The sequence below is a fragment of the Geotrypetes seraphini genome, chromosome 5 (assembly GCF_902459505.1).
Source record: "Geotrypetes seraphini chromosome 5, aGeoSer1.1, whole genome shotgun sequence".
Taxonomy (NCBI): Eukaryota; Metazoa; Chordata; class Amphibia; order Gymnophiona; family Dermophiidae; genus Geotrypetes; species Geotrypetes seraphini.
In genome coordinates, this window is record NC_047088.1 from 244,662,592 (window position 1) to 244,690,548 (window position 27,957).

At 45.1% G+C, this 27,957-nt stretch overlaps 1 protein-coding gene across 4 annotated transcripts in view; it reads left to right on the plus strand.

The window, feature by feature from the left end:
* The first annotated feature begins 8,646 nt into the window (after positions 1-8,646).
* PARP14 (poly(ADP-ribose) polymerase family member 14) overlaps positions 8,647-27,957 on the plus strand; it is a 96,845-nt gene continuing 77,534 nt past the window's right edge. The window contains exons 1-5 of one of the 4 annotated variants that reach the window (XM_033945235.1): positions 8,647-8,697; positions 13,596-13,711; positions 15,858-15,891; positions 19,395-19,595; positions 22,521-22,781. In XM_033945235.1, the coding sequence (XP_033801126.1) occupies positions 8,667-8,697; positions 13,596-13,711; positions 15,858-15,891; positions 19,395-19,595; positions 22,521-22,781 (643 nt within the window). In that variant the 5' untranslated portion in view covers positions 8,647-8,666. Of the gene's footprint in view, positions 8,698-9,498; positions 9,915-10,382; positions 10,669-13,595; positions 13,712-15,857; positions 15,892-19,394; positions 19,596-22,520; positions 22,782-27,957 lie in introns of those variants that run through there. The other 3 variants (XM_033945233.1, XM_033945234.1, XM_033945236.1) reach the window with 3 other exon arrangements.

The window sequence follows — 27,957 nt, forward strand, 5'->3', positions numbered from 1 at the left end:
GCACTTGGATACACACGACCTGATGAAAGCCAGCCAACATGGCTTCAGGAAAGGGAAATCATGTTTAACGAATTTACTTCAATTTTTTGAGACCATGAACGAACAAATTGATAGTGGAGAACCGGTGGACATAATATACTTAGACTTCCAGAAAGCGTTAAGTTCCACACAAAAGACTTCTCAGGAAACTACAAAGCCATGGAATAGAGGGAGATATACTAAGATGGATAGGCAAATGGCTGGAGAGCAGAAAGCAGAGAGTGGGCATAAATGGGAAGATCTCAGACTGGGAGAAAGTTACTAGTGGTGTACCCCAGGGCTCGGTACTTGGGCCGATCCTATTTAATATTTATATCAATGACCTCGAAGAAGGAACATCCAGAGAGATCATCAAGTTTGCAGATGACACAAAGCTATGCCGGGCAATCAGATCGCTGGAGGATAGCGAGGTACTCCAGAGCGACTTGTGTCAGTTAGAGAAATGGGCAGAGAAATGGCAGCTGAAGTTCAATGTGGAGAAATGCAAAGTAATGCATTTAGGCAGTAAGAATAAGGAATATGAGTATAGAATGTCAGGTGCAACTCTGAGTAAGAGTGAACAAGAAAAGGACCTGGGAGTACTGATAGATAGGACCCTGAAACCGTCAGCACAATGTGCGGCGGCGGCAAAGAAAGCAAATAGATTGTTGGGCATGATAAAGAAGGGAATCACGAGTAGATCGGAGAAGGTCATAATGCCGCTTTATAGAGCAATGGTCAGACCCCACTTGGAATACTGCGTCCAACATTGGTCTCCCAACCTAAAGAAGGATATAAAACTGCTGGAGAGGGTGCAGAGACGAGCAACGAAGCTAGTAAAGGGTATGGAGAAACTGGAATATGAGGATCGACTGAAGAGACTGGGATTGTTCTCCCTTGAGAAAAGAAGACTACGAGGGGATATGATCGAGACCTTCAAAATATTGAAAGGAATCTACAAAATAGAGCAGAAAAAATTGTTTACATTGTCCAACTTGACACGGACAAGAGGACACGGAATGAAGCTAAGGGGGGGCAGGTTCAGGACAAATATCAGGAAATTCTGCTTCACGCAGAGAGTGGTTGACACCTGGAATACCCTCCCAGAGGAGGTTATTGCGGAATCGACCGTCCTAGAATTCAGAAGCAAACTGGATGCACATCTCCTTACGAGAGGCATAGAGGGATATGGGTGATTAAAATTACCCCTGGTATACATCGGGCAGGGCCTCCGCGTGTGCGGATCATCAGACTTGATGGACCGAAGGTCTGATCCGGAGATGGCGCTTCTTATGTTCTTTGTCATTTGGACCTGTGGTCACATCTGCGGTCTTTGCCATTTCTGCTTTTTTTTTTTTTTTTTGTCTTTCACAAACTGGGTAGTGCCATGGTAGTCAGAGTAGATATTAAGTGGTGCTGTCTAGTTGAGTAAAGAACAGCTGTACCTGAGCCTTCCAGCATGAAATAACTGGGCAAAACCTCTCCTGCTTGGTTAAATCGCTTTAAATAATGACCCCAACATAAAGTTAAGCTTTCTGAAAACCAGAGTTAAAAATTTATATATCTAAACAAACTATGAAATACATCTATAGAAGCAACCATCTAACTACCTCTAGGAGCTATAACTAGTTACTGGGTGGCAAACATGGATAGTGGAGGTATCCAGATAGTGGAGGTTTGCCAGCTTCAAGGGAAGTAGATTGACTGCTCTTGCCCTAGACAGTACTTCATGGAATAACAAGCCATCGAAATCTACTTCTTCTATCCACTCTTATCAATGCAACAGAAGACATAGAAAAGTTTATTTTGGACTTACAGGGTTTTGGAAATCAGCCCTTCAACTGTAATGAAAACTTCTGGCTGTGGAAACTACAGGGATTTAGGGCTAGTTTCTGTATAGGGTGCCCGGTTTCAGAAGCCACCAAAACTGCTTTTGAGAATCGCACACGAGCATCCTATATTGAATCGCCCTAAGCAGGATGGTCTATGCACTGAAACCCCAACTGCACTAAAAATCATCCATCGTTTTGCCAGCCTTGTGAGCAGGTGCATTGTCTTGCAAAAAGAGATCTCCTTTCCACAGCTTCCCCCTCCTTTTTTCTTTCAATGCATCTAATCAACGCACAGCAAGTTACAGTAGTATTCTTCATTAACTGTTTGGCCCCTCGGGGGAGCGTGTGGCACAGTGGTACATTAGATAGATGAGAGCCCACTGGGCCAGACAGGCAATGTAAACCATTCTGAGCTCCCATGGAAGAACAGTATAGAAAATTGAATGAATATATTACAATACTTTCCTGATCCCAAAACACGGTGGCCATGACCTTTCCAACTGACTTTTGGGTCTTGAATTTCTTTGGCCTTGGAAAATCTGAATGCCGCCATTGCATGGACTGTTGTTTTGTCTCAGGATCCTAGTGGTGTAACCATGTTTCATCAACAGTAACTAGTCATTGTATAAAGTTGGCACCAGCTCATTTCTCGTCGGCATTCAAACCTTTGGACCCCCCACTTGGCTGACAGCTTCTGCATACCCAGCTGTTCGTGGATAATATTTCCCCACATGTTCTCTGGATAGCTGTAGACAAATCTGGAATCAGACACTACCAATAAATATTTTTGTCTTGTGGGCTGAAGTGACTTTTTAAAAAAACAAAATTAATCAGGGACTGGCCCGATGGCTCAGCAGCAAATGCAACACATTTAGGAGGCAATTCTATAAAGGATGCTAAAAATTAGGTGTCCGTGATCTGGGGACTAAGCTCGTATTCTATACAACAAATTTGTGCAACTAATCTGTTATACTAGTGTAAGACAGCAATTAGGCACTTAAATTTAGGTTTCGCCATATACACTTGCCTTATGGTAGGTGTAAATGGAATGCAGAAGTACTTAAATAGAATGCACATGACCCATCCATGTCCCTCCTATGTGAATGCTCTCCTTAGCAATTATATACTAGGATACTTTGCACCGAGTAATAGAACAGCACCTAAGTGCACTTAGGAGTCCAAATGGCCCCCCTAACGTATGGCGCACTGTTTGGAATAAGAGTCTTAAAATCTTGGTTTAATTCATGTTCCTGGATTCTGCTTTTCAATCCTCATAATGGTTTGTGAATGTAAATCTGGAATACAGTTTTCATAGGCAATGTAAAAGTTAACGTGTTTGTGATTCAAGGCCACCGCAGTGAATGTGATGAAGATGTGACAAGGAATAGGTTTCCTTTTACAAAGCGGTACTGCCAGTGAGCATGCGCTGAATACAAAGAAGCTCACGGGAGTTGAATGGGCTTCTTTGCATTCAATGAGTGCCTAATCGGTCACACTGCTCTGTAAAAGGAACTCAATTTCCAGTGCAATAGGTGAGACATTCTAGACCAGGGGTGCCCAAAAGGTCAGACGCGATCAACCAGTAGATCGCAGAGGCAACGCAAGTCGATCGTGGAGCCAGGCTCCGCGATAGACTCACATTACCTTTTCGATCTGTTCTCCCTGCTTCCCCGACGCCAGGCCAGGCACGTACAAGCACCGCCGCGAGCCCACAGCCTTCTCCCTCCCCCCGACATCGATTCTGACGTTGGAGAGGAAGTTCCGAGCCAGCCAATCGCTGCCTGGCTGGCCCAGAACTTCCTCTCCAACATCAGAATTGAGGTCAGGGGGAAGGCTTGTGGACCGAGCGTTTGTACACGCCTGGCGTCAGGGAAGCAGGGAGAACAGATCACAAAGGCAAAGCGAGTCTATTGAGTTCCTGGCGTCGGTGAAGCAGGGAGAAATTGGCGGCGGAGGCTTTGGGGGGCAGCAAGAGAATGAAAGAAAGGGGGCAGGGAGAGAGAGAAAGGGGAGGGGAGGGGCAGGAAGAGATGAAGAAAAAGTTGGACTCATGGAGGGACAGAGAGAGATGTTGGTTGTGGAATGGAATGAGGTCTGGAGGAGAGGAAGCATGCAGGAAGCAGAAAGAAAGAAATATTGGATTTACAGTCAGAAGAAGGAAGTGCAACCAGAGACTCATGAAATCACCAGACAGCAAAGCTAGGAAAAATGATTTTATTTTAAATTTAGTGATCAAAATGTGTCCTAATTTATATCTGCTGTCTATATTTTGCACTATGGCCCCCTTTTACTAAACCACGGTAGCGGTTTTTAGTTCAGGAAGCCTATGAGCGTCGGGAGCAGCGTGGGGCATTCAGCACAGCTCTGCTAAAAACTGCTATCACATTTTAGTAAAAGGGGAGGGGGTATATTTGTCTATTTTTGTATAGTTGTTACTGAGGTGACATTGCATATTTTAAAGTCATCTTCCTTGACCTCTTTGGAAAAAACTTTGAATATAAATGATAATTAACATTTTCCCTGTGTACAGTGTGCTTTTTAAAATGTTATTGTTGGTAGATTATTTTGACATGGTCATTTTAAAAGTAGCTCGCAAGCCAAAAAAGTGTGGGCACCCCCGCTCTCGACCATAGGGTTATTTCCCCATACTTGCATGAGCTGCAGAAGAAATCCACTCCAGCTTTTTCACTCTGCCTCCAGTGTACGTCACAGGCTAGTTTAGCGCCCTCTAGCAGTCTTTTCTTCTGCATGCATGTCTGCAGCTGTGTGTGTTCTGCTCTCTCCATTTTATTATTTTTAATTTGATGTAGTTTTGTCCCTTTCGCAAGTATTTGTGGATTTGAAGCTCTGCCTGCTTGAGAATTCACAGACTTCTGTCTGTAGCTGATAGGCTGATCCCTTCGGGGTACCTGTTAGCCAATCTGCTTAGTCTTCCTTGGAGCTCAGGGCCATCCCTGACCTAATCTCACTCCATGTTAAGCCGGGGGGGGGGGGGGATTGAAGGCAGACTGTTTAGCACACTTAGGGGGCTCAACAGTGTTCTGCAGTTTGCTGGCTGCATTTTCTTGCCTCCGCCTGTCCAGGTGCGCATCCAGGGTCCACAGGGGTGGAGACATAGTCAGACAGTGGAGTGGATTTCTTCTGCAGCTCAGGCGAGTATTGGGAAATAACCCTGTGTCTCACCTATCTACTGGAAAAGAGTTTACCAGGGTAAATACATAGGGCTAGATTCACTAAGCCCACCGATCAAATCCTGACCACTAAGCAACTCCTTTCCGACCCGATTTTCCTCCAGCCTGATTCACTAACCTCTGTCCCAATCATCCTCCGATCCGTGCATGCAAATGAGGGGGAACGGCATTCAAATTTAGGCAGGCAGCGATTCACTAAAATAATGAGGGACACCGACTGGGCTGACCGATCAAAAATAAGCAACTGCTGAGGACCAGATCTTTTCCGACTGCCCTGCCTTCTGCCGCCCTGCTCTCTGCCCCGATCTCCTGCTCTCAGCCCCGATCTGCTCTCTGCCCAGACTCTCCTGCCTTTCCCCGCAGTGCAAGCCCATGGTTTTGACCCACAGGCTTAAAAGTGAACTTAAAAGAAAAAATTGCTGCTTTTGTTAGCATGCGCAGACCATCTACAGGCAAAGAAAATGGTCTGTTCTTGCTTCGAGATCACTTACTAGCGATCCATGTGGTCAGAGGGGGGCGTTTCTCCACTTAAATACTGACCCGTTGTGGATCAGTCGGCCTGCCATGGATCAGGCACGATCGGCAGGTTAGTGAATCTAGCCCATAATCTCTTTGTATTTTGCTTCCTTGCTGGGGCAGAGAAGACGACTAATAACATAGTAGCCTTTCTGCTTAAATTGAAATTTCACAGTTGTTTCTTTGTTCTGAAACCCTTATAAAGGCGGACTTATGACAGATATGGGGGAGGGAATTGCATTGCCAAAACTGTAACATATGCTTTGTATTCCGTTCCCCTTGTAGCCAGCTTCATAAAATAAAGAGATTTTTCACTAGCAACAATTTCTTTCATTTTATGTCACATGAACGGGTTGTCTCAGGTTTGGGATAGGACAACACCTCTCCCATTGTAATCATTCTGATGTTGGGCTAAAGGAACATCTGGGTACCATCAGCACATGTGCTGGAGGGGAGAGATTAGGACACCATACAGTCTCAGATGAAGAAGACACTTTTTATTCTTTTTAGTTTGCCTCACACTTTACAGATAGTTAGCTTGGTTTACCTCACTCTGCCAAGGGGGGTCCTTTTCCCTCAGCTGATGTCTAGGGACCTCCCTAGAATAAACCCAGCCTGGGTAGAAATGCCTCTCCCCTGTGAGTCCCGTCTCTGTGACTCAACTCTGAGCTCCCTAGCTTCGTGCATGCTGGGACCTGTAGTTTCTGCACTACTGGGCCAGTGCCCTTTGCTGCCCAGTGATAGTATAACATCATTACTGAGGGAGAATCCCTGACTCTTTTACATTGGCATTCTGTAGTAATTTGGTTTGATGATTATAAAAATAAAATCAACAGACGAAGTAGGGAGATCTTTTCTCATGGTCTCCGCTCCCTCTGGGGCAGGGGTAGGGAACTCCGGTACTCGAGAGCCATATTCTAGTTGGGTTTTCAGGATTTCCCCAATAAATATGCATTGGAAAGCAGTGCATGCAAATAGATCTCATGCATATTCATTGGGGAAATCCTGAAAACCCAACTGGAATATGGCTCTCGAGGACCGGAGTTCCCTACCTCTGCTCTGGGGTATCCACTTTATTGTCTGTCTTTGAGCCATCCACAAAATGACAAACTTTTTTCTTCTAACCCTTCAGCAATGTCTCTCACAAACATATTAAACAGAATTGGCCGCAGTACTGACCCTGAGCCTAATTTTAAAGTTGTGTGGAAAAATCAAACAGTAAAAAATGTAACAATAATTAAATGAAACATTTCAATAGTGCTATCTCTAATACGGTATATTTGATTTTTTTTTATTCTACTCTAATCTGGTATTTATGAGTCATGCTATGCCTACAAAGTTTCAGGTTCATAGACAAAACCGCCGAAGACAAAGGTGCGCGCCGACAACTGAGCGCAAGACGGAAGCGCACGCCGAAGAAAAAGAGTGTTTTTATGGGCTCCGATGGGGGGTTTTGTTGGGGAACCCCCTCACTTTACTTAATACAGATCACGGCGGCATTGTGGGGGGTTTGGGGGGTTGTAACCGCCCTCATTATACTGGAAACTTAACTGTTTCCCTGTTTTTTAGGGAAAAAGTGAAGTTTTCAGTAAAATGTGGGGGGTTACAACCCCCCACAACACCCCCACAATGCGGCACAATCTGTATAAAGTAAAATGGGGGGTCCCCCCCTCCCCCCGTCGGAGCCCTTTAAAACAGTCATTTTCTTCGGCACGCACCTCCACATTGTGCTCAGATGTCTGCGCGCGCCTTTGTCCCGGCGCGCTTTTGACCTGACACCAAGTTTCAGGGATAGGCCATTCCGGTCCTCGAGAGCCAGAGCCAGATCAGGTGTTCAGGATATCCACAATAAATATGCATGAGATAGATTTGCATCTCAAGGAGGCAGTGCATGCAAATCCATTTCATACATATTCATTGTGGATACCCTGAAAACCTGACCTGGCTCCGGCTCTCGAGGACCGGAATTGCCTACCCCTGGTATAGTGCAAGGATGTTTAAAGCTACATTACCGTACAAGGATTCTATTTATTTATTTAAAACATTTCTAATCTGCTTTTAACCAAAGTGGCTCACGATTGACATACACCGCCTCAAAGACATACATGTCTACAAATATCTAAATAAAACTAGGTGGTACATCTTGTCATATCTATCAGAAAGGAAAGTTACATTATCATAACCAGGGAAAAATACTATCAGCATAAAAAAATAAGTCATCAATAATTTTCTTTTTTTTTTTTTTTTTTTAATATTCTTTATTCATTTTCAAAATTACATTAAGTGTTAAATATATTCATTCAGATTAACATTAACTACATCACTTACAAACAATCATTGATATATTACATTAAAAATGTAACAAACTTCCAGAGAATTTCAAAATACCTGTTAAAGTGTTCCATAAAACAGGGCCGGCAATGGAGAAAACCAAGATTTTTACAAAGGCACGCCTTAGCGTTTTAGCATGGATTTAGCACACGCTAAATCAAAACTTGTACTAAATACTAACGTGTCCATAGGATAACATGCATGAGTTACTGTTTAGCACACAGGTGTCAAAGTCAGTCCTCGAGGGCCAGAATCCAGTCGGGTTTTCAGGATTTCCCCAATGAATCTGCATAAGATCTATTTGCATGCACTGCTTTCAATGCATATTCATTGGGGAAATCCAGAAAACCCGACTGGATTCCGGCCCTCGAGGAGGGACTTTGACACCCCTGGTAGCACGTGCTAAAAAGCTTAACGCACCTTTGTAAAAGAGGGGGTTAGTAGTCTTCACCTAACCCACTGTGGACTAGATTCACTAAGCAAACCGATCGTATATCGATCGGTTTGCGAGCACTTTGCAACCAGATTTCCCTCCTGCACTATTCACTAACCCAGTGGTTCCCAAACCTGTCCTGGGGGACCCCCAGCCAGTCAGGTTTTCAAGATATCCCTAATGAATATGCATGAGAGAGATTTGCATACCTGTCACTTCCATTATATGCAAATCTCTCTCATGCATATTCATTAGGGATATCTTGAAAACCTGACTGGCTAGGGGTCCCCCATGACAGGTTTGGGAACCACTGCACTAACCTGTGTAGCGATTGGATTACAATCCATGCCTGCAAATGAGGGGAACTGCATGCAAAGTAGGCAGGGACGGGATTCACTAAACAAATTTTGCAATTCGACTGGGCTTTCCGCCTGATGGGGACCAGTCGAAAACGTCTTTCCGACTCTGTCCCTGCTCTCTGCCCTAAGCTCCTACTCTCTGCTGCCTTCCCTGCAGTGCCAGCCGCAGGTTGGGGCTGCACTGCAGGGAAGGCGGCAGAGAGCAGGAGAGTCTTGGTGGCAAGAGCAGGACTTGGAAGGGGAGAGCAGGAGGGCCCATGCAGAAAAGCATGCACAGATCATCTACAGATAGTGTGCGCATGCGCGCGGATCGTGCATCAGCGATCCGGGCAGGCAGTTGAGGGCGTTCCTCCGATCGCCTCCATCTGCAGATTTGTTTTTTTTTTTTTTGTGAATTAGTCGGACCTGCCCGGATCGGTTTGTGAATCCGTCCCTGTATCTCTTTTTTCATGTGTTTAGCAACAAACGGTTCTCAGATCTCTCAATGCCCTGATTGGTCTGTACAATATCAAGCACTTAGTCAAATAGTCTGCAAAGTATCATAAAAACCCTGTCGGACAACTTTTGGGAATTTTAAATTTAATATGAAAGCCTATTGGTAACAAATTTTTTTAGATTGTTATGGACAAAAAATACTGCGATTTTTTTGTGTGTTTGTTTCTGACAACAGAGACTGATCAGAGAGGGGAAAAAAATCTTTAGTTAAGCTCCAGTGGGATACTTTTTGGCCAATCTTGGATTTCTGCCAACCTCATTTTAGATTATGGGAGCAGCTGCACTGATTGCAAATACTACACAGTTCTGAAATATAAGGTTTAAACCAGGAGAACCCAAAAAGTGTAACCTGGCAGCTCTGTGTATGCTTGGGTGGGATCAGAGACAGTGAAATCAAGTAAAGCGACTCGATTAGCCCTTTTTAGGAGGTGGAGATCTGGTTTCGTTCCTAAATAGTTTCAGGGACAGTCCCGAGATCATTCTGAAATCATCGAGCTGAAACGAAATCGAAAGTGAAAGTGAGACTGGCGCGGTAGGGAGAGATCTGTGGAAGCGATGGGAGATGGCGATTACCCGTACCCGCTCCTGGTTAGGGGTGATTGGGGCGACCTCACCCCCAAAGGGCTGAAGAACAAGCTCCTCTGTTACTTCCAGAGCCCTAAGAAATCGAGCGGGGGAGACTGCGAGATCGCTGAGCTGAGCCGGCAGCACGCCGTGATCCGCTTCGCTGGAGAGGAAGGTAGCAGGCCGCTTGGCGCAAACTTTCTGTACCTGCCAAATGCCCTTTAAAAATCGCGAACGGGGCAGGGTAGTGCGCTTGCAGCACCCCACAATATGTTTATGAGACGCAAGCGGGGCGGATCCAGATTATGAATACCCAAACAGACATGTAGTTTTGTATTCTTTCATCTCGTTATGGCAAGTGGTATTACAGTGCCTTACACAAGTGTAAGGGTGGTATTTGCATTATGGTGGTGAGGGGCAGAGCTGCCGAGTTACCCAGTTCCAGTCTGGAGATTTTTTTTTTTTTTCTCAGACTAGTCCTTATTTTGATTTTATAATCCAAAAGCAGTGTGGGATTTGTAGTGCTCAAGTCTCATGAGACACAATGATGGGGGGTGGTCAGAAATCCAGGACTGCCCATAATCTCAAGCCCGAAAAGACTGGTGGTTCGATCTGTGTGGGGTCTGACAGATAGATGTGAAGTATGGGTCCGAAGAGGAAGCATGCTTGTTGACGTTTGTTTTTTGTTTTTTTTTAAATGATTTAAAATGAATGCAAACAAACATTTGGACACAGTGTTGTCCTGGGATCCAGAGATAGCAGCGTATTGTTTTGGCTAGAGAGGCCAAATAATGCAAATTCAGCTCTAGCTCCACCCCTCAAGCTAATGCTGTGGCCCCTTTGGCTCAGCCTGTTCTGCTGGCTATGCTGTGGTCTTTGGTTGATGAATAATCTGGTGGACAAAAGAGGATTTCATGCTGCCAACCCAAGTAAATGAATGCGGTTTCAATTCTTCCCTTTTCTCTATCACCCTGTTTCTTCCTTCCATTTACTTTCTGCTGGTTGCCACCCAGGCGTGTCAGATGTTTCTTGTATAAATCTCTTGGCTACCTGTACAACAGGGGATAATCTATAAAGGTTAAATTCTTTTAAGGCATTTTAGGTTTACCAGAATATCTATTAATCCTATATAATAAAAGCTTACCGGTGCATGTGTTGTTAAAATAGTGTGATCCCTGCCGCTGTGGTGTGCGATCCGTGGCCGTGTTCCATTTTAGAACCCGGTGGCAGGGAACATTCTGGCCACTCCCCTCCCCCGCCCTCAATCGCCAATCGGAAGCGCAGGCAAGCTCTCTCCCTGCCCGCATCCTCGACAGGGAACACACCTCCTGCCCTCGCTCACCGCTGCCACCGCCGATGCCAATGATCCTCCTCTTCAGAGCAGCCTGCGATCGTGGCCAGCTTTAAAGAACCTCGCAGGCCGCTCTCCAACCTCAGTAGCACGTTCCCTCTGACGCACAGGATCGCGTCAGAAGGAACGTGCTACCGAGTTGGAGAGCGGCCTGCGAGGTTCACTAAAGCCGGCCACCACGATCGCAGGCTGCTTTGAAGAGGAGCAGGCCAGAAGACGCTGGGATGAAGGGAGGGTTAGAAGGGGATCAATACAGGGGGCCAGGGGGAGAGGGAAAGGGGGCCGCCTGGGGGGAGGGGTATGCTGGGGGGAGACAGAAGGGGAGATAGGGAGAGGGAAAGGGGGCTGCTTTGGGGGGGAGGTGTGCTGGGGACAGACAGCTTTGCTCTGGGGGAAGACAGAAGGGGCCATATAGAGACAGGGAGAGGGAAAGGGGGCTGCTTTGGAAGGAGGGGTGTGCTGGGGGGAGACAGAAGGGGCCATGGAGAGAAAGGGAAAGGGGGCTGCTGGGGACAGACAGCTTTGCTCTGGGGGGAAGACAGAAGAGGGCTATGGACTGACAGTTAGGGAGAGGGAAAGGGGGCTTCTTTGGGGGGAGATGTGTGCAGGGGGCAGACAGTTTTGGTTGTGGGGGGGGAAAGACAGAAGGATACTGACAGCGGCCAAGGAGAGAGATATAAAGAAACACAGACAGACAGACACATCTATTCTAGCACCCGTTAATGTAACGGACTTAAAGACTAGTATCATATAAAGAGCTCCCAAGCTACCAAATGAATTTTTTTTATTCCCTCGACCCAGCCACCATAGCAAGGGTCAGAGGGGTGGCAAGTCCCTCATGCCCCTTTTCCGGATCACCTGACCCACCAGGGACAGCTCACCACCGTCCCAACGCTCATCGCCTGATGAGCCCCATGACCCAGTAGCTCGGAAGATCCGCCACAGGCAAGACCTCACCCCTGCGCCCCTCGATCAATCATTTTAAAATTTCCCTACCTGACAGGCCCTTCGTCCAATCCTTCCCTGCTTACTTCCCCCCCCCCCCCACCTCCACTAATCCACCCACCCCCAGCCGATGAGTGACACGGGGACTCTATCAGCCCCGTGTTACATTCTGCCCATCGACACGGGGATCTCTGACTCCCATTTACAATTGTTTATTCACCAAACTGGCTTCGGCACTCTTTAAACCAGTGGTTCTCAACCCTGTCCTGGAGGACCACTAAGCCAATCGGGTTCTCAGGCTAGCCCTAATGAATATTCATGAGAGAGATTTGCGTATAATGGAAGTGACAGGCATGCAAACCTGCTCCATGCATATTCATTAGGGCTATCCTGAAAACCCGATTGGCCTGGTGGTCCTCCAGGACTTCCAGGACTACTTTAAACGATCACCGCCTAGTTCTCCCCGGACCAAAGAGCGCACAGCTCGAATTCATTTAATCTAGCGTTTTCAACTTTTTGTCTCTGTTTACTCGGAATAACCTACCACTGCATATTTGCAGCGAGTTGTCATTTAAGAAATTTAACTCGGCACTAAAACTTGGTTGTTCCAGTAGACATACAATGGTGGCTAGGTGCAGAGTCCCTCCCCATACAAGAAACCAAACTATGGTTCCCAGCCTCGCTTTTAGCCTGTCTCTTCCTACCCTGTTTGCCCGAAAATAAGCCCTAGCATGATTTTTAAAGATGCTCCTAATATAAGCTCTACTCCAAAAATACGCCCCCCCCCCAATGTCCCCGACACTCCACGACTCCATCCCTAATACTAGTGCTGCCTGATTCTCAGAAAAAAATCAGACTCGTCAATTCAGCAACCCCCATCTCTGCTGCTTTAGGAGGCTTCGGAGCAGAGGTATGTCAGTCTCATGGTGGGAGGGTTGGTGGGGTTCTGCTGCACAGGAGGATGGGAGGGAGGGAGAGTTAGAAAGATGCTGCACAAAGGGATCCCTAGGATAGTAGACTTGGGGGTGGGTCAGTAGAGTGGACAGACCTGATGGGCTATGGCCCTTATCTGCCGTCATCTTCTTTGTTTCTATGTCTATGTTTCTTAAAGGGATGGGTGAGAGGGGAGGAATGATGCTGCACAGGGGTAGGGGAGAAAGGAAAGAGGAAGAATTGGGGTGGAGGAGAGGACGGGAGAGATGATTGTTGTGCATGAAAAAAATAAGACATCCCCAAAAGTAAGCCCTAGTGCGTTTTTTGGGCCCAAAATTAATATAAGACACTGTCTTATTTTCAGGGAAACACGGTAATTCCTCTTTAATTCTTCCTATCCCTCCTATCTCAATTTGCATGTTTGGTATTACCATCCTATTATTATATGGAGAGTTTTTTATTTTTCTTTTCAATGCTGTCATTAGTTTGCAACCACCCAATCCTGTGAGTCATTAAAGGCGGTATAGAAAATTTGTAATAAGCTAAACTCTAAGTAAAATGCACAAAGAATGCTGTATACCTCCCTGGAAGAGGTTTACTAATACAAGTTTCCTTGTTGTATTTTAGTAAGATGCAGAGTGCTAAACAAAAGCGACCATAAGCTCTCTTTGCCAGATAAAAGGACATTAAAGTTAGAAGTGAAATTGCTGGACGAACCCGAAAAGGATGTGGTTCCAGAAAACGTAAGTACAAATTAAACTGTAATTAAGACAAGGGCCAGCTTCGGGTCTAATTTAATTTCTGCAGGAAAGGCTGCTGAATCTCTTGTGCCACACATAAGAATAGCCTCATCTGGTCAGACCAATGGTCCATCAAGCCCAGTAGCCTGTTCCCATAGTGGCCAATCCAAGTCACTATTACCTGGTCAAAACTCAAGGTGTAGCAATATTCCATGCTACCCATCCAGGGCAAGCAGCATCTTCTCAATAACAGACTATGGACTTTTCCTCCAGGAACTTGTCCAAACTTTTCTTAAAACCAGCTATGCTATTTGCTCTTACCACAACCTCTGGCAATGCGTTCCAGAGCTTAACTATTCTCTGAGTGAAAAAAAATGTCCTCCAATTGGTTTTAAAAGTATTTCCCTGTAACTTCATCAAGTGGCCTCTAGTCTTTGTAATTTTTGACGGAGTGAAAAATCGATCCACTTGTCCCTGTTCTACTCTGCTCAGGATTTTGTAGACTTCAATCCTATCTCCCCTCAGCTGTCTCTTTTCCATGTCTTGCTTTGGAAGTGCTCGAAATACCCATTTGCCACCTCACCACTTCTTGTTCCTCCTCCATTTCCAACTACCTGTGCATGGGCTGCCACTTCTTCTGATGCCCACTGCTTCTGCCACCCAGTGGTGTAGTAAGGGGCAGTCCTCCCCGGGTGCCATCATGGTGACGACGCAGACACCTGTCCTCCTCTCTGCCCCCCCCCCCCCAATGCTGCACGTGCATGCCACTCCCTTTCCCTGGTAACATTTCTGGCATGAGCAGCAACTGTCACACCAGCGTTGGCTCTTCCTCTGATGTCACTTCCTGGACCTGTGCCTAGGAAGTAATGTCAGAGGAAAAGCCAATGCTGGAGCGTCAGCAGGTTGTGGATTGCTGCTTGCGCCAGGAATGTTACAGAGGTTTGGGGGAAGGGAAGCGGTGTGTACACGGCAGGAAGGGCGGGGAAGGAGCTTATGGAAGTGGGGGAGGGGCGCTACTGCCCTGGGCACCTCTCACCCCTTCTACACCATTGCTACCATCTACTTACTTGCTCCTGTGTTGCAGACAACCACAGTTTGGAATCCAGGTTCTGAGTTCTTACAGTAAAAAGCAGGAACTCTGTTTCCGCAACCCCTCCCACTGAAGCACAGCGTGTTGCAGTGCTGGTACAGTCGTGGGGAAGAGGAGCATTGAGCGAATGTCAGTGGAGGAGAGAGGCCCTAGGAGGGAGCAAGGAAGGTGGTTATGAGGCGGAAGAAGTATATGGAGGAGTAGAAAGAGAGCAATGGGGATAGTGAGATAGAAGGAAGAATTAGGTGCGTGTGAGGGGGCAAGAAGGAGGATGGCAGAGGATAAGGAGTGAGAGTAGATTGGGGAGGAGTAGTTGATCGATTGATCAGTTCTTAAATGCAGTCCTCTTCCCTGAAACAGGCTGCCTGAATCAATACATCGTGCTCCATCCCTAGCAGCGTTCAAATCCAAGCTAAAAGCTCACTTTTTAAAAACTGTCTGCAACTCTTAACTCCCACTCACGGTTGTCGGATACCTAGACCCACTGTATCATTTCCTCTACCATAATCTCCGAACCCTGAAATATCCTGTCTAAATTAGATTGTAAGCTCTTCGGAGCAGGGACTATCTATTGTATGTTTTCAGCGCTATAGAAATAATAAATAGTAGTAGGGTCATACGGTCATAGCAACAGCTTCCTGAAGGAGATGTATTTATCTTGAAAATGGCGTTTGACTTCATCTCATGACGTTTTCATGGAGAGGTTTATAAATGAATCACATTAGAGTCTGGGGGATGCCCTAATACTGACATTTCTCCAATCTGCTGACTAACGCCCAACTGCAAAACATTCAGGAAAGAACTTAAAAATTTTTGTATTCAAGAAATTTGCAAATGATCCAACTAAACCTGATCGACCCTCCACAGACCCTGATGCATACACTACATCAATTAACCATATATTCTCCTTGGAAATGCCCAGGCCAACTCTTGTTGTAAACCGCCTAGAACTGATGGCGGAATAGAAGACACCAATGTAATGTGGCATTAAAATGTAATCCTAACCTGTAAATTTGTGCTTAGCAAACCCTCAGTGCAGTCTTTCTCTGTTTTTTCTAGGTGTCATCAGCAACCTTTGACCAGCAAATTCCAGGTAAAATTTCTTTGCAAAATTTAGAAGAGAAACGGATTTAAAGTATAGGCCTTTTACTGCATATGGCATTGTCTCTCAAACTGTGTGCCGTGGCACAGTGGTACGCTCTGAAGAGATTTCAGGTGTGCCACGAGAGATTCCAGAATTTTGCTTTATTTTTAAAAATTCCCTTCAATTTTATCGTATGATACATATGTTTTATATTTGCTGTGGAAGGGTGGGGAGGGAGGGATCTAAGTTATATGATTTGGACTATTGTTGATTATTAAGTGTTTTATTTAATGTTAAAATGTTTTAACTCACTGTCACACTTATTGTAAGTTTTAAAACGAATAAAGATTTTATTTAAAAAAAAATTCCCTTCATAAGTATATACTAGAATAGATGACGCAAGAGTCTATGAATGTTATGAGCGTCTGTGTGCATAAGGATACAACTGCCCAGACAAGCATCATTCTTTGACGTGATTGGTCCTTGAAAATTAACTGCAAGTAATCTTAGCTTTTGGGGGTTTTTTATGCAGTAGTTATCCTAACTTGAGCAAGAAAGCAATCAAGGCTTTGTTACCGTTTGGATTTTATGATCTTTGCGAACTTGGATTTTCATCTCTGAAAGAAATAAAAAATCGAAAAAAAGAGAACTGCAGATGGTGGATGAAGAAATGTTTGTTTGTTTGCCGCATTTTGAGTTAGTTTGCACTCAAAAACAAGGACATCCATCGCATTGATTAGCAATTCGATCCTATCTACTTTAGTTTCACCGTTGTTTTAATTACCCATAATATAGCTTAAAGGACTTCAAATAAATAACTCTCATATTTAATTTTTTGTTGGTTTTGCAATTTTATAATTTCGATTATAATGTGCCACAAAAAAACATTTGCTCTGTTTAGTGTGCCAGAGCTAAAAAAAAAGTTTGAGAGACACTGGCATATGGCTTTGATGGAAGATTTCCCTTTCATCCATGTATTTTTTGACAAAGAGAAATAGAGCTAGAAACATATAGGATTCTCTCAGATGTATTGCTTGTATAATTACGTTTCTGGAATTCTAGGGACAGCAGCAACAAGAGGGGGAAGGAGACAAAAGTTTTAAATTTGTATGTCAAATATAAAAAGCATAATACAGTGGTACCTCGGAATCCAAACTTAATCCGTTCCAGAACCCCGTTCGAATTCCAAAACGTTCCAAGCCAATTTTTCCCATTGAAAATAATAGAAACTAGATTAATCCGTTCCTTGGTCCCACAAACTCAGCAAGATCGGGCCCCCCTCTGGCAGAGACAGCAAGATCGGGCACCCACCGTCATAGACAGCAAGATCGGGCACCCCAACTGGCATAGAAAGCAAAGATTGAATAATCAAAATGTATAATTCATTACACATATGTACTATATATGACCGAACTGACTATGATACTGTTTGAACAAGCATTCCTGATCGTTATATTGTTAGTTTTGTTTACATATGCATAAAATTCAATAATAAGATTGAACTTAAAAAAAAAAAAAAGAAAGCAAGATTGGGCCCACTGGCATAGACAGCAAGATTGGGCCCCTGCCGACATAGGCAGTAAGAATAGCAACTGCAAGCGGTTCTCAGCCCAAAGCTTCCCTCTGTTGTGAACCGCCCAGACGGAAACAGGAAGCTTTGTCAGAGGGAAAGCTTTGGGCTGAACAACGCTTGCAGTTCCCATACATTCGGATTCCAAAGCAGAGTTTGGATTCCAAGGCAAAATTTAGAAACATAGAAGATAACGGCAGAAAGGGGCCATGGCCCATCAAGTCTGCCCACTCTAATGACCCACCCATGACATTACCCCCCTAGAGTTCCCACATGTAAATCCCATTTCCTTTTAAAGTCTGGCACGCTGCTGGCCTCAATCACCTGAAATGGAAGTTCATTCCAATGATCAACCACCCTTTCAGTGAAGAAATACTTCCTGGTGTTGCCTAAAATTTCCCATCCCTGATTTTCAGCGGATGCCCTCTTGTGGTCGAGGGACCTTTAAGAAAGAAGATATCCTCTTCTACCTCGATACAGCCCGTGATATATTTAAACGTTTCAATCATGTCTCCTCTCTCTCTCTACGTTCCTCGAGTGAGTATAGCTGTAATCTTTTCAGCCGTTCCTCATACGGGAGATCTTTGAGCCCCGAGACTGGTGGCCATTCGTTGAACCGACTCAACTCTCAGTACATCTTTTTGGTAATGTGGTCTCCAGAATTGTGCGCAATATTCCAGATGAGGTCTCACCATGGATCTGTACAACGGCATTATGACTTCGGGCGTTTGGATTCCGAGGTACCACTGTATTGATTGCTGGGAATGGGAGAGGGGATTTCCCATGCAATCCATTACAATTTGTTCATTTACAAGGGGGACTAAATTGGGATATCTTCCCTCCCTAGTTCTTCAAAACTGAGCCTATCCAAGGACCAGGGTTCTTGAAGCCCTTGGAAGAGGATCTACATGCCCCCCCCCCCTCTTCAGTGTATTAAGTAAAAAGTCCCCCCCGTGGAAATAACCATTCAAGAATATTAACAGTATAGTTTGCATGCTGAAGCTGATGAACAAAAAGAAAAACCCCAATCCCACTTCATCCCATCCATCCCAAAGTCATAGCAAAGATGTACTAATGGTTGCAAGAAGCAAGGTCTACAAATTATCATGATTAAGAGCCATTCTCCACGCTCTAGCAGGAAGGGCCATAATATAAGACTCCCAGATTGACCAAAACATCTTTTTTTTCTTTTATAGGTAAGGCAAGCATCCTTAGCTTCCCAACCTAGTAATTGATGCATTAGAGTTCTTCCGTTGTCAAAATGATGGAGGGGCAGATTGAACCCACTGCTGCATTATACACTTCTTCCCTGCTATGCAGGCCTTCTGAAATAAGAGGCCTTGGCTTTTGGATTTTAGGATATTCTAATAATTATGCACAAGACAGCTTTGCATGCCTGCTCTCTCTCTCTAAAGTTGAAAAGGGATAGATTCCATACGAACGTAAGGAAGTTCTTCTTCACCCAGAGAGTGGTAGAAAACGGGAATGCTCTTCCAGAGTCTGTCATAGGGGAAAACACCCTCCAGGGATTCAAATAGGGGAAACACCCTCCAGGGATTCAAGACACAGTTAGACAAGTTCTTGCTGAACCAGAACGTACGCAGGTAGGGCTAGTCTCAGGGCGCTGGTTTTTGACCAGAGGGCCGCCGTGTTAATAGACTGCTGGGCACGATGGACCACTGGTCTGACCCAGCAGCGGCAATTCTTATGTTCTTATTCATTAAGGATACCCTGAAAAATTGGCCTGATAGTCGCTCTCAAGGATTGGGAGTGAAAACCACTGAAACAGGCGTTAGGGTTCCCCCTTTGCCATCATGTTCTGTTTCTTTCAGTGGGATCTCAGGACAGGAGCTAGTTTTGAGAAATCAAGAGCTCTTGGAGAATTCCTGGAAACGTCGGCATGTTTTTAAACCAAAGGGTTTACTTCTGATTTCTTTCCCAGCACATTCAGAAGATGCATCGTCGACAGAAAGCTGTCCCCGCCAGGAGAAGGGCACGGTTCAGGTCACAGTTACGGGTGACAAGATCAGCAATGAGTTTCTGCTGCTGTACTTTGAAAGTAAAACACAGTCTGGGGGCGGTCCCATTGCATCTTTATGCCAAGACGATCAAGGAATAAAAATCACTTTTGAAAACGCCAAAGGTATGGCAGATATGTTTTTACTCCTCCTTGCCCAGGGTAATATTGTGTTCCTAAGTACCCATTCTGCCCAGAGATCTGCAAGATTTGCTTTCTGCACTGTGAGTTTGTTGGGCGCAGAGCTATGAAGTATTGACTGGAAAGGAATGAGGAGTTTATCTGTGTTCCTGGAAATTGCTTTCTGGAAGTGTGTAGTGCTACATTTTAGGGAAATGGTTAGCTTCTTGAGCTTGAGCCCTAGCATGATTTTCGGGGTGGGTCTTAATATAAGCCCTACCCCAAAAATAAGCCCTAGTTAGATTGCCCCCAAAGCCCCTTCCAAATGTCTCTGACACTCCCCCTGCGCAGCATCTTTCCATCTCTCCCTTCCATCCAAACCCCGCACACCCTCCCACCGCAAGACCGACATACCTCCCTCCAAACAGCAGCATCGGCAGCACTTTAAACAGGCTGCTTCGCGGTCTTCTCCTGCCGGATCCTACCTTCTGCTGCATCACAAGGAAGGCCCCGGTGGGAGAAGGCCGCGAAGTTCTGGAGGAAAAGTCCATAGTCTGTTATTGAGAAAGACATGGGGGAAGCCACTGCTTGCCCTGAATCGGTAACATAGAATATTACTATTCTACCCAGGATATGATTCAGAGCCGGTCCACCCTGGTGATAACATGCATGAGTGAGATAGATAAGATGTTAATAATGAAACTTTATTTTAAAAATAGGTTAACAAAATTTTGTGGGGACTTGGTTAGAATTTTTCCGGATGTCTCTAGAGCTACCCAATTAAGGAGGAAAGAGTTTTTGAAATTAAAAGTTAGAGTTTTGGCTCTAGAGGCATCTTTTTACCTGAAATTTACATGTAAATGCTTAGTCAAGTTACAAGATATTGAATATGTTTTTTTGGGATCCCATTCAATTACAATTTTTAGTTGCTCGAGAACAGAAATGAGTTTAATTTTTCCTTAAGTTTTATTGCTGAGAAAAAAGAGGAGAAAAATAGAATCCCTATTAAAGTAAGGAATGATTCAAGGTTTGCGAGGGTGACTTGAGAATTATTTCCTTTATTTCTTCTTATAAATTTGTTGTAGAATATTGTATCATGTCTCCCCCATTATGTGGGTTTAAAAAGGAATTATGTATGATTGATTATGTATTGTTTATGAGATCCTTTTTTTCCTTTGTATTATTGGATATTGTAATTATTCAAATTTATAATAAAAAAAAAAGGAATATTACTATTCCTTGGGTTTTGGGCAGGTACTAGTGACCTGGATTGGCCACCATGAGAAAGGGCTACTGGGCATGATGGACCATTGGTCTGACCCGGTAAGACTATTCTTATGTTCTTATGCTCTAAGCATATACTTAAAAGTGCACCTACTCTAAATGACTAGATGCCAATATTGGGCATCTGTATGTCTAAAGCATATGCTTGGCCCGATGTTTCCAGGTTATGTCTGCTTTTGGGATCTCCAGAGCAAGCATATACCTTGGATGTATAGGCACTCAATATTGGCACCTTTACATCAAGAGGAGGTGTATAGTGGATGCCTCCAGAGTGCCCTTTCGTTCTCCCTACCTTGGAGAGGGTGAATAACCTGTCCTTCTCTACTAAGTCTATCCCCTTCAGTACCTTGAATGTTTCGATCATGTCCCCTCTCAATCTCCTCCTTTCGAGGGAAAAGAGGCCCAGTTTCTCTAATTTTTCACTGTACAGTAGCCATTGTGACATCATTGATGAGTTTGGCTTTTAGACGTTGTTGGAATAAGGCATTATGACATCACATTCTCAGCTCTGGAATGTTGCTACTCTTTGGGTTTCTGTCAGGTACTTGGGACCTGGGTTGGCCGCTGTTGGAAATAGAATGCTGGGCTTGATGGACCTTTGGTCTGTCCCAGTATGGCTATTCTTATGTTCTTACATGAGCCAAGTAAAGGACAATCAAGCCATTGTAACATCACTGATGAGGTTGGTTCTGAGGCACTGTGGAATGAGGCATTATGACATCACAATCTCAGCTCTGGAATGTTGCTCTCATTGGGGTACCGGAATCTTACTATTCTTTGAGATGCTGGAATGTTGCTACTCTTTGGGTTTTGGCCAGGTTAACTAGGGACTTGGATTGGCCACCATGAGAACGGGCTACTGGGCTTAATGGACCATTGGTCTGACCCAACAAGTATTCTTATGTTCTTATGAAGTTAGATGCAAGCGCTTACACTAGCTTTTTGTTGGCTGGCAAGTGTTCACACTTGAATGCATATGCACATTACACTAGCATTCTATAAAGAAAAATAGGCACCTATAGGCACCTGACTATTTACACTGTTTGCCTTGTATATCAAAATACGTAAACTGAAAATTCTAATTTTTTACTTCCTTGTTCATAAGAGCAAAAGAACCAGCCATCATGGCAGTGATAATGCTTTCACAAATTTTTGGAGCCCTCACTCTAAGTGTTCGTTACACTGCTATCCTGACATCTGGTAACATGGAACATATAGAAACATGATGGCAGATAAAGGCCAAATGGCCCATCCAGTCTGCCCAGTACATCAATTCTGTATCCCAGCATTTTAAACATTCTACATGCCTTTACATCTTTTCCCAAATTTCCTTCCTCTCCCTCTTTTTGGACTCCCCCCCCCCCCCTCCCAGTTCCAGGCAAGGTGCTATCGGTCATTGCTCTGACATAAGCCAGAATATGTAATTTATTTTCTTCATGTTTCTCAAAATTGTTGTTCATGAGTTTGTTGAAGTGTATGAAATAATAACTGAAACGAAAAGGTCTCTGTGCAGGAGAAACTGCATGCTTGTATAGCTAAATATCCCAGAAGTCTTTGCCGGCTTTCCATATTGCAGGCTGGCTTTTTCTACTGCAGTAAACCTAACTCACGAACTGTACTGTGTTATTTCTCTGTCTCTCCAACCAGATGCTCAGGACGTGTTAAAGCGAGAAAGCCATACCCTAAAAAACACTACTTTTCAAGTGAGATCATTGTCAGGGGAATGCAGAAACCAGCCAGAGACTACACCTTCTTTGTCGGTTTTGCTTGAGAATATCCGAGAGAACTTCACACAGGAGATGTTAACTATACTGGTGGAGAACATCGGTAACTTAGAAGAAGACCGTTTCCAAATAGAGCTGATACCTGAAATAAATGTTGCGGTTGTTACCTTCATGGCCCACAACGGTAAGGGAAAATAAATCTTTCACTGTACTTTTGTTGTGAGTTAATCAGTCGTGATCTTCTAATACTTCTGCTGAACCCTGAATAGAGGTCAGATGTTCTCGTATTACAGTTTGCAAAGAACATTGAAGAGGTGAGTAGATAGCGTGGATGGATGGGCAGACTGGGGAGCCCATATGGTTTTTCATGCTTCAGTGCTTTGTGTTTCTCTTGAAGATGGCCATCAAACTGAGGTCCGTGATGTTGGTCTGTAACTTCTAGGTCATGACACCAAGGATAAACATCTTTCTTGCTCTTTTTCTGCTTTTGAACCACCAGTTTCCTCTTGTTCTTTGTACTTTCAACTCTGTCAGGATTAGGCTGGGATCTGATATTACGATCCTTAATTCACACTCCCAGGAATTTCAAGTATTTTATATCACCTCCTATATTTTGTCATTGCCCCTAAATCAGGGCATGAGATGCAACCTTTGAACAATCAATATGATTCCCTTAGGCTCCTCCCTCTGTATCCCATCTGATGTATGGGGAGGGGCCTAAGGTCCTGATTGGCTCAGTCACCTAAGGCCCCTGGCCTTGGGAGGGACCTTAGGCATCCGAGCCAATCAGGGCCTTAGGCCCCTACCCCGTGCATCACATGATGCACCGAGGAGGAAAGGCCTGCCATTTTGGATCGGCGGGCCTTGGGGCTGGAGGGACCGTGCTTCCCTCCTGCTCTCAACTTCTGAAAAAGGTATTGATGGGGGGATTTGGAGGAGCATTTGGTGGCAGAAGGGAGTAGGCATCCCTCCTGCCTTTTTTGGGGAGGAGGGTTGGGGATAGTTTGGGGGGGCCTGGTGCAGGGGGTCTTTTGTTGGCAGGAGGATGTGGGCATTTCTCCTGCTGGTGTTTTTTTCTCGGGGGGGGGGGGGTGTCGGCAAGGCAAGAGGGAATGGACATCCCTCCTGCCGACTTTCGTTGGCACTGGGGTAGGGGGTTGGTCCCTGATGCTGGTTCGTCGGGGGCATGTCGTGGAGATATATTGTGCATGTGAACACGCACAACATATGTGGCCATTTAAAAAAAAGGTTTTTTTGCCCCAAAAACCTGAGCGGCAGGCGGCTTCCCCTGCCAGCTCTGCACATGTGTAAGAATCATTCTCACAGTGATTAGACAGGAGAGACTGGGATTACGACAAAACTGTGCGAATCATTTGCATGCAAAATTTTTAGTGCATCAATAGCTCTTTTAGAATCGGCTAAATATCAGATTGGCGCGGCGGACCCACACGGTCTTACCAATCCAGTTTAGTGCATCTAGCTCTTAAACAGAACAGAAAAGGGAGAAACCAACTGCTAGATTTAATATAGAAATTTTCCCTAATAGACATCTGGAGACAACTATACTCCCACGTAGATTACTCTCTTGCTGCACCGTACACCTGAAACAGTCTGCCTGAGTCTGTACGTCAAACTCCATCTCTGGCAGTATTCAAATCTAAACTAAAAGCCCACTTTTTCAAAATTGCTTCTACTACTACTACTACTACTACTAACACCATTAATTATTTCTATAACGCATGCAGCACTGCACAGAATCACGAAGTTTCAAGTTTTTCAAGTTTCAAGTTTTTATTGAATTTAATATACTGACCATCAACGTGTACCTGGCCGGTTTACAATACTAAAAAAAAAAAAAAAGAGATAAAAAGTAAAATAATAATTATATATATACTAGTGTTTAAGCCTGTTAGATTAACGGGTGCTAGAATATATGTGCAGACTTAGGCTTTTCTTTTCTTTCTTTCTTTTTTTTTTTTCTTTCTCTCCCCCCTGTCCAGTGGCACCTTTCCCCTGCTCCCCCTGTCCAGCAGTAGCCCTTCTCCCTTGTTTTTACCTCCTCCCCTGTCCAGTAGTACCCTTTCCCTGCTCCCCCTGTCCAGCAGTAGCCCTTCTCCCTTACTTCTACTTCTCCCCCTGTCCAGTAGTACCCTTTCCCTGCTCCCCCTGTCCAGCAGTAGCCCTTCTCCCTTGCTTCTACCTCCCCCCCATTGGGATTTGGGCTTCGGGGGAGCTGGCTTCTGCATCGTTTGCCGATGCACTCTGGCGCGGGGCCTCTGCTGGGCCGCGGGGAGCTGGTTTGGCCACACTGCATCTGTGGAGTTCGTTGTCCGGGCCGCGGGAGGAGTAGGTTGTGTGTGGGAGCCAACAGAATAGCGCCGTGGCTCCCTTCGTCCCTTGCTGCCCTGCCCCTTCCCTTCCCGCGGTCCCGTTGACACATTTTTGGGTTTGAGGGTGCCGGGTGTCTTCTCTCACGATCGCACCTGTGTCGGGAGCCTTCTCCGAGGCAGGAGCGGCTCGTGGGAGGAGCCGTCGTGGCGTGTTCTTTTAAAATAAACTCCGGACTGCGCGAAGTGGAGAGCAGGCAGGCCACTGGCACAGCTAGGCGCGCATGCACACTCCTACCTGCAAGAGACCTACAGCTCACGGAAAACCGGCGCACGCAGGTGGGAATGCGCATGCGCGGCTAGAGCTTTATTATATTATAGATGGGGAAGAGTAAACATCAAAAGACAAGGACTTACATGAATTTGAGGGTATAAGGGGATGGAAAGGTCAATAAATACATTATTAAAATAAGCGTTAAAAGAAAGGGAAGGGGGGAGGATATAACATCAGGGATAGGGTCGCTTCGTAAAAGCGGTTGAGATGATTTGACTGGTTTTGGGGAAGGAAGTATTTAGAGATTATGATATGCATCTTGAGAAAGAAACAGTCCCTGTTCGAAAGAGCTTACAATCTAAACAGCCAAGATAGACAATGTCATGGATATAGTTAGGGAAATAGTTAATCAGCTGGCTGGGTTGGAGGGCAGAGGAGTAGGGTTAAGGAGTGAAAACTATATCAAAAAGGTGGGGTTTCAGCCTGCTTTTAAACAAGGGAAGGGGCTTGACGGATAAACTCGGGTAATTTATTCCAGGCATTAGGGGGCAGTTAGATGAAAGGAACAAAGTCTGGAATTGGCAGTGGAGGAGAAAGGTAAAGCTAAGAGCGACTTATCTTATTCTAATTCCCATTTGCTTGGAAAGCACCCATGCCTGTTTTATCATTCCCTCTCTGAGAAACTCTCTGGCCTCCTTCTTGTCCTGTTTTTTTAAATTAGATTGTAAGCTCTACTGAGTAGAGACTGTCTAGTGTGTGTTTAATGTACAGCACTGCATATGTGCAGTAGCTCTATAGGAATGATTAGTAGTAGTTGTCTTGATAAATCACCTGATCTCAGAAACTCTAGATTCCATCGTAGAACCCATGGTAGGGTCGGATCAGGCCCCTTTGAGAATACAGGACAGGAAACACAACTTAGACCAGGGGTGCCCAACGCGTCGATCGCGATCGCTCAGGCGACCCCAGTCGATCGCACAGCAGGTTCCCTTCTTCCCTTCTCTTTTTTTCCCCTCCTGACTGGCCCGCCTCTTAAAGAACGCTGGCCAATCAGAGTGCTGGAAGGGCGGGGTGAAGGTCGGTGGGGGACGGAGCTCAGCGCATCACAAGAAATAGAAGCGCCTGTAATGATTGAGGTAAGAGCGAGGCCTAATGCTGCCCGATATACAATTTATAAACCCCAAAATCGGCCTCCCAATCAGTGGCGTACCGAGGTGGGGCGGTCCGCCCCTGCCCTGGGTGCACGGCTTGGAGGGATGCACAGCCGTCCGGGTCCTCCTGCCCTTCCTTTCCACCGGTCTGCGCACGGGGCTCGCACCCGCCGCCCAAATGGTGCTGTTGGTTATCGCGAGACTCGCGGGAGTTGACGGCACCATTCGAGCGTCGGCGCAGGACCAGGCAGGCGCAAGCCCCGAGCGCAGACCAGGGGAAAAGAAAGGCAGGATGACCCGGACCTGGCCGGCTGTGCACCCCTCCAAGCCGTGCACCCGGGCGGATCGTCCCCCTTCTAAATCCATTGTACTTGTCTTTTATTCAGTTCCACTAATGAGCATTGTGACAGGCAGTTCTTATGGGGCAGTTCTTGGAAGTATTTCTTTGTTTTTCTGTGCCTAAGTATTCTATTAATTTAACTTCCTTATTCCTGTGGGGATCTCCAAAGGGGACGAATGGGAGACGGCCGGTGGCAGGTGGTACTTTAGCAATTCTTACAGGTTGCCATAGGCCTCAGGAGCTGTCTTCCCTCTGCCGTGGTCCTGCCCCTCCTCTAAGTCAGAGACAGGCTTGGGGCAGAGGGAAGACAGTTCCTGAGGCCTAAGGCAACCTGCAAGGATCGCTAAAGTACCAGCGATCCTCTCTGCAGACTGCTCCCTGCTGGAATTAGGTAAATGGATGTGGGGAGGGTAGGCCTTGGGGGGGGGGGGAGTGCAGTCTTTCAAGGGGTAGTGCAGGCCTTCAGGGGGGGAGTCAACCTTTGAGGGGGAATGTGCAGACCTTCGGGGGGGGGGTCAGGCCTTCGGGGGAGGGGGGCTGTATAATAAAAAAATATTTGAACATAAATACAAAGTACACTTGGTGTGTGTATATATATATTCCACTTCTTCTGCAGAGTATTTATTTAGTTAAGCTCTCAGTAAATATATATTTGTTTAAGTAGTTTTTCTGATTTAGTGGATTTCTGTTCTGCTTCTGTTTTTCTGCAAGCCTTCTCTTAGCTCGTGCCAAGTCTGCATTTCTCTTTGGGACCCGAGGTCGATACATACTTCCTTTATGACAGCTTTCATAGCTTCCCACAGTATATTGTCATTTACTTCTGTGTCATTGTTAATGAAGTAGTCTTTTATAGCTTGTTCTTTCTGTGTGCTTGTTATAGTGTCTGAAAGTAATTTAGTGGTCAGTGTCTAAGTCAGGGGTGCCCACACTTTTTGGGCTTGCGAGCTACTTTTAAAATGACCAAGTCAAAATGATCTACCAACAATAAAAATGCTAAACATATATATATTTATATATATATATATATATATATATATATATATATATATATATATATTTATGCCCCCCCAAAACAGGACGTACTTGCAAAAATAGAGACGCTATTAGTAGCCAAACAAAAACAAAGAATAGCACAGAACATAATTTTTAAATGTTTTTAGACAAAAATACACCAAAAACAAAAGACTAAAGAAATTGGCAACTGCTTCACAACATACTACAGGAAACTCTACATCTCAGAAAATACCCAGTACCACAGAACAAAGGAA